Source organism: Sinocyclocheilus anshuiensis, unplaced genomic scaffold (genome assembly GCF_001515605.1).
Source record: "Sinocyclocheilus anshuiensis isolate Anshui unplaced genomic scaffold, SAMN03320099.WGS_v1.1 scaffold2347, whole genome shotgun sequence".
Taxonomy (NCBI): domain Eukaryota; kingdom Metazoa; phylum Chordata; class Actinopteri; order Cypriniformes; family Cyprinidae; genus Sinocyclocheilus; species Sinocyclocheilus anshuiensis.
In genome coordinates this window covers 222,723-227,961 of record NW_015541043.1, presented here as the reverse complement: position 1 = coordinate 227,961, position 5,239 = coordinate 222,723, and the positions used below count along the sequence as shown (strand labels likewise).

Here is a 5,239-nt window from a genome sequence, read left to right as displayed (position 1 = left end):
AAAAAAAAAAAAAAAAAAAAAAAGTTTAAATTTTTTTTTCTCCATTGCACTAAAGCAATTTTAGGCACTGATAAAAATATTTAATTGCTGAAAATAGCTTAAAAATGCAAAAAATAATAAAATGTAATTTTTTACATTTTTCCAGGTCTGGACATCTTTCTTTTTTTTCCCAAAATCAATCACACAAATATAGAGAAATAAAGACACACACACACACACACACACACACACATATTCATATTTATATATATACACACACACACACACATATATATATCCCAGGTTGTATATAATCACGGGAACCTGGGAACACATATGACAAAATATATGATGTTCACATGTACCTCTTCTCTACGATCTCCAGTGTGAGGTGCAGCAGCTCTCGTTTGCTCTTCTCTCGTCTCTTGATCATCTCTAGGATGGTGACGGCTCGGCTCAGGTCTCTACGCAGCTTCAGCATCTTCTCATAAGAAGCTTCATCGTTCTTACGATTCTGTGCATAAAGATAACGTGCAAATTGTTTCTCTTGTTATTCCATAAGCAGAGCCAATTCGTTGTTGAGCGGTGCCCTCTTACCTTTCGTGTCTGCATCTTCTCCGTCCTGCGCCTGAAGGCCACATAGGGGTCACTGGTGCTGGAGCCGTCACGCTTCTCCTGTTTGACGACAGGAATGAGAGAGCCGCTCTGACATGCTTTCCTCGTCCTGCTCCAGTACTCAAACACCTCCTTTATCAGCTCATCATCCTCCTTCAACAAGAGTTTGGCCTCCTGCAGAGACACCGGCTACGAGAAAGAGAGAGAAAGAATCTTTCACATTAAGCTTTTTTTAATAAACAGGCTAATGACCATTAACATCATTAGTGGTGGTCAAAAGACTAACAAGGCTCAACAATAAGAATTTTTTTGCAGGCCTGGTTATTGTTAGTCCTGCTGACAATTTTACTAGCCTCTCATAACTATGATAAACAGCCATTTTTAACACGTTTTCTGTGATTATCCAAAATAAATAATAAAAGGGAAAAAAAAGGACAATATTTGTCACTGGAAAACAATGGCATTTGACTATATTATTATGGCAATAACTATGTTTTACCCTAGTTTTAAAAATTGTTATAATAGTGAAGTTCACACCACAACTATAATGATAAAACCACTGACAGCCATTCACAAACCATTCAATATTAAAAGTGTGCACTACATACAATAAAAATGTAGTCGGTCGTTGGTGTGGATGCTAATATAATTATCATTCAAGTCATGTCAAATCAACCATGTTAGTCAGTTTGATAATGTTACTGGTGACAAATAAGCAGAATTCAAAAGCAATATTCATTAAATACACTACCATTCAAGTCAGTAAGATTTTTTTTGGAAAGAAATTATTACTTTTATTCAGCAAGGACACATTAAATTGATAAAAAATGACAGTAAAGACTTGCATAATGGTGTTATTTTTAATTTAGCATTCATTAAAACAACAAACATGCAGCCATAAAAAATATTAAGCTGCACTGGTTTCAACATTGATAATAAAATAATAGAAAAACTGATTTCTGAAGGATCATGTGAAACTGAAGAGTGGTATAATTTTGCTGAAAATTAAGCTTTGCCAACACATTAACAAATTACATTAAAATGTAATTAAAATAATTAAAATGCATTAAATTGAACAAATATTTTAAATAGTAATAATTTTATAATATTACTGTATTTTTGATCAAATAAATGCAGCCTTGGTGAACAAAGGACTTTAAAAACATAAAAGACTTCTAAAAATATTACTGAACCCAACCTTTTGAATGGCAGTTCAAGGCAAAATGTGGTGGTGACAGCAATGGTCTGATAGGGCCACTTCTGTCCTTATTGTTGAACCATGACTCAAACAACAAGAGTCACAAGTCACCCCCTCTTGTACCATTTGAGTAGATGGTGTGTTACACATACATGAGGCTGACAACAGATCAGAACGGACCAATAACCGCTGATCAGCTGGCCTGGCCCATACATCAGTCTATGAATAATCATTAGCGCTACATGACCTACAAATTTACCCATAAAACAGCTGCAGAACAAGTATGCCTTTACAGAATCACACTAGCGCAGGCTAGGAAACTCTTCATTCATTTAAATATGTTGATTTAATATGCTTAGTTAGCACCAAAAAACAAAAAAAAAATGCACGATTTCCCCCCAGCAAGCAAAACATGTTACTACTACACCCTTATCTGCGAATGTTATCAATTCAGAGCAGTCATGTAGTCTAAACTTTAAAGCATAGCACTAGCAAAGCCAAGGTCATGGGTTCAATTCCAAGGGAATGCATAGACTGATAAAACGTATACCTTCAATGCAATGCAAGTTGCTTTGGATAAAATTATCTGTCAAATGAACAAACATGCAAATGTAAAAATGTTTTGATTATATATATAAAGCTACCTGCTATTTATACTGTATTATTGTTTTTGCAGAACAGTCATCAAATAAAATACACTAGAGATGCACCGATTGACCGGCCAGAGACCGGAACCAGCAGATTTTCTGCATGATCGGCCTGGACCGGTGACTGTTGTGACGTCACAGCTACGCTCACATCCGCATATAAATATGTCGTCTGCATGGAAGTTCTTCACTGTGAGTGGCAAATCCTTTAAATGAAAACGTACTTACGTGAGTCAGAACTGCCGGCATTTTAGTCTAACGTTACTCTCCCAGGATCAGTAAACAGTCCTCCATAAAATGCGCCGCACACATCTGGATATTTGGGTTAAACTGTTCTGGAACAGTGTTGTAAATACCACTGATTTGTAGTCGTGTCCAAGTGAAGTATACCTGGATGTCAAAAATAACTAGGGAAGCACTGAAACTTGGCCACCAAAGTAGTTTCGCTCTCACAACGAAGCACACAGCGTCTTCACGACATGACTTTTATAAAGAATATCTCTTTGGATTTGAGGCGCTGCACACATCTGGATATTTGGGTTAAACTGTTCTGGAACAGTGTTGTAAATACCACTGATTTGTAGTCGTGTCCAAGTGAAGTATACCTGGATGTCAAAAATAACTAGGGAAGCACTGAAACTTGGCCACCAAAGTAGTTTCGCTTTCACAACGAAGCACACAGCGTCTTCACGACATGACTTTTATAAAGAATATCTCTTTGGATTTGAGACTTTAGTCTTTGCAACTTTACAGATCTTCTTTATGCACCAAGAGCTTGTAACACTCCAAAGAGAAAGGAAAAATCGAAATCGCATCATATGACCCCTTTAAAAGTATCATTGCATTTTTCCCTTATTTGTATGTTCAAACAAGTATTTAAAACATTAATCTTATAACTACTTATGAATTTACAATTTTGCGGTGCAAATTCATTTATGGCACCTCTCAGCTTCATTAAACAGTCTTTGTAAATACATCTAACGCCACTTCAGATGCAGCTTCTGTTTCCTCTACAGTGGAAAGATAGTTTGTTGATACTGATTTCATTTGAATAGTAGCAACTGCACAGTGTCTTATTCTAACGGAATTAATTGAAATTTAATGTGAAAGATCATTTAAAATAAATTTTTTGCATTGAAAAAAAAAGATTTTTGTTTGTATATGCTGTCAATTATAGTTCTTAGAAAGAAAATCAGAATCGGCAAAAATCGGTATCGGCAGGTCACACTTACAAAAAAAAATAAAAAATCAGAAATCGGAATTGGCCAAGAAAATTGCAATCGGTGCATCTCTAAAATCCACCTTAAGAGTACAGATCAGTACCATAACAACCATTAAAAACAAGCTCAACCATGATTAAAATCCAAATCTTCTGACTATTCCCAATTCTGCCTGCCTCTGGTACCTGCTGTCCGCTGCCTTTCTCCAGCCGGTCGATCATCTCTTCAAACTGCAGGGCTCCCACATCCATCTTCTTCTTCAGTTTATTTACAAATGTCTCGTCCTCAGAGTCCAGGTCATAATCTGGCTGTTCTGTGTCAAGACTGAATGCTGTACGTAGCAGGACCAGTTTGGAGGGCACAAAAAAAGAAAAACAGAACTGTTTTCATGTGAACCAAAACCATGATAAACCAAGTTTCACTGCAGGCTACAAACCATACAGTCATTATAGGTGCAACAATTTCTGTGACTATTGCAACACCAAATTGAATTGCAATTTGTTTGAGCAGACAGACATCGCAACACTGACTCCAATTACATGAGTTTGGGGCTATTTGTTTGTCTGAACCATCATCATGGATCATGGTTTTGCTGGTTAGACTTGTAAACAGCATCTTTCTCCATCAACAGCCATTCAAATGTATCTGTATACCTGTCACAGCTCAGTAAAGTCAATTGTAAAAGTCATGAAGGACACACAAACCTCAAGCCCTCAATCTGAATTAGATATATGGTCTGGATAAAGGCAGAATGACTCACGCTGTATGTGAATGAGCTGTTTGGGCATTCTGAAGTCCCCCGGGTAGAGGGACTCATAGTAGGCGATGTTGCTCTCGGCCTCTGGGACGGGAATCACCATATTGTCCCTCTTCTCCCCGTACACCTGCTGAGCAGAGATGGCCCGCTGGAGATGGTGCTCCTACATACACACACACAAAAGATTTAGTTCAATTGCAAGTGAAAGTTTGTGTGGGGTTCGGCTGGATGGTCACAAGTATTGTGACTGGATGCTAACATTATCCGGTGTTGCCAATTTAGCCACTTTGTTGCTAGATTTAGAGACTAGTAACAAATCAAGTCACTAGTTTGTATTCATCCTGTCGTCTGACAACAGAAAAATATATAAATAAACAATTATACTGCGAATTATGCTGTATTAAAATACAATACGTGCTCACATAAAGTGTGACAAACAAATATAAAAGGCTGACACTAGGCAGAATGCAAATACGATGCAATAGTGTCAATAATATGCTAATCAGTGTATGTTGTTATTTAGCGACTTTGAGCAGGCTTTAGCTACTTTCTATTGGAAGCAGTGTATCTACCATTTACACAGACTCTGAAGATATTATTTGGATTGTCAATAAATAAATAAATCAAAAACATCATATAAAACAATCTTAATGGTCACAAAAACTTAACTGAAAACAAATTTCTATTGTGTTGCCCTTGCTAACAATACACAAAAATGAAACGGCATTAAAGCCTGGTATTAACATTTAATTCACAATACATCATGATTTGAAACATTATCATTACATTATGTGAAATCTAAATGCACATTCTAATAAAAAAA

The 5,239-nt window shown here is 36.6% G+C and overlaps 2 protein-coding genes across 5 annotated transcripts in view; both read right to left on the bottom strand.

Annotated features, from left to right (window-relative positions):
- Positions 1-5,239, bottom strand: part of LOC107690580 (integrin beta-1-like) — a 30,159-nt gene that overhangs the window by 10,409 nt on the left and 14,511 nt on the right. The window lies entirely within an intron of this gene.
- LOC107690579 (enhancer of polycomb homolog 1-like) overlaps positions 1-5,239 on the bottom strand; it is an 18,257-nt gene that overhangs the window by 7,101 nt on the left and 5,917 nt on the right. For all 4 annotated transcript variants that reach the window (XM_016488952.1, XM_016488953.1, XM_016488954.1 and 1 more), the window contains 4 exons: positions 4,420-4,579; positions 3,845-3,990; positions 577-783; positions 345-493 (listed from right to left, as the gene is read on the bottom strand). In XM_016488952.1, coding sequence (XP_016344438.1) covers positions 345-493; positions 577-783; positions 3,845-3,990; positions 4,420-4,579 — 662 coding nt within the window. The remainder of the gene's footprint in view (positions 1-344; positions 494-576; positions 784-3,844; positions 3,991-4,419; positions 4,580-5,239) is intronic.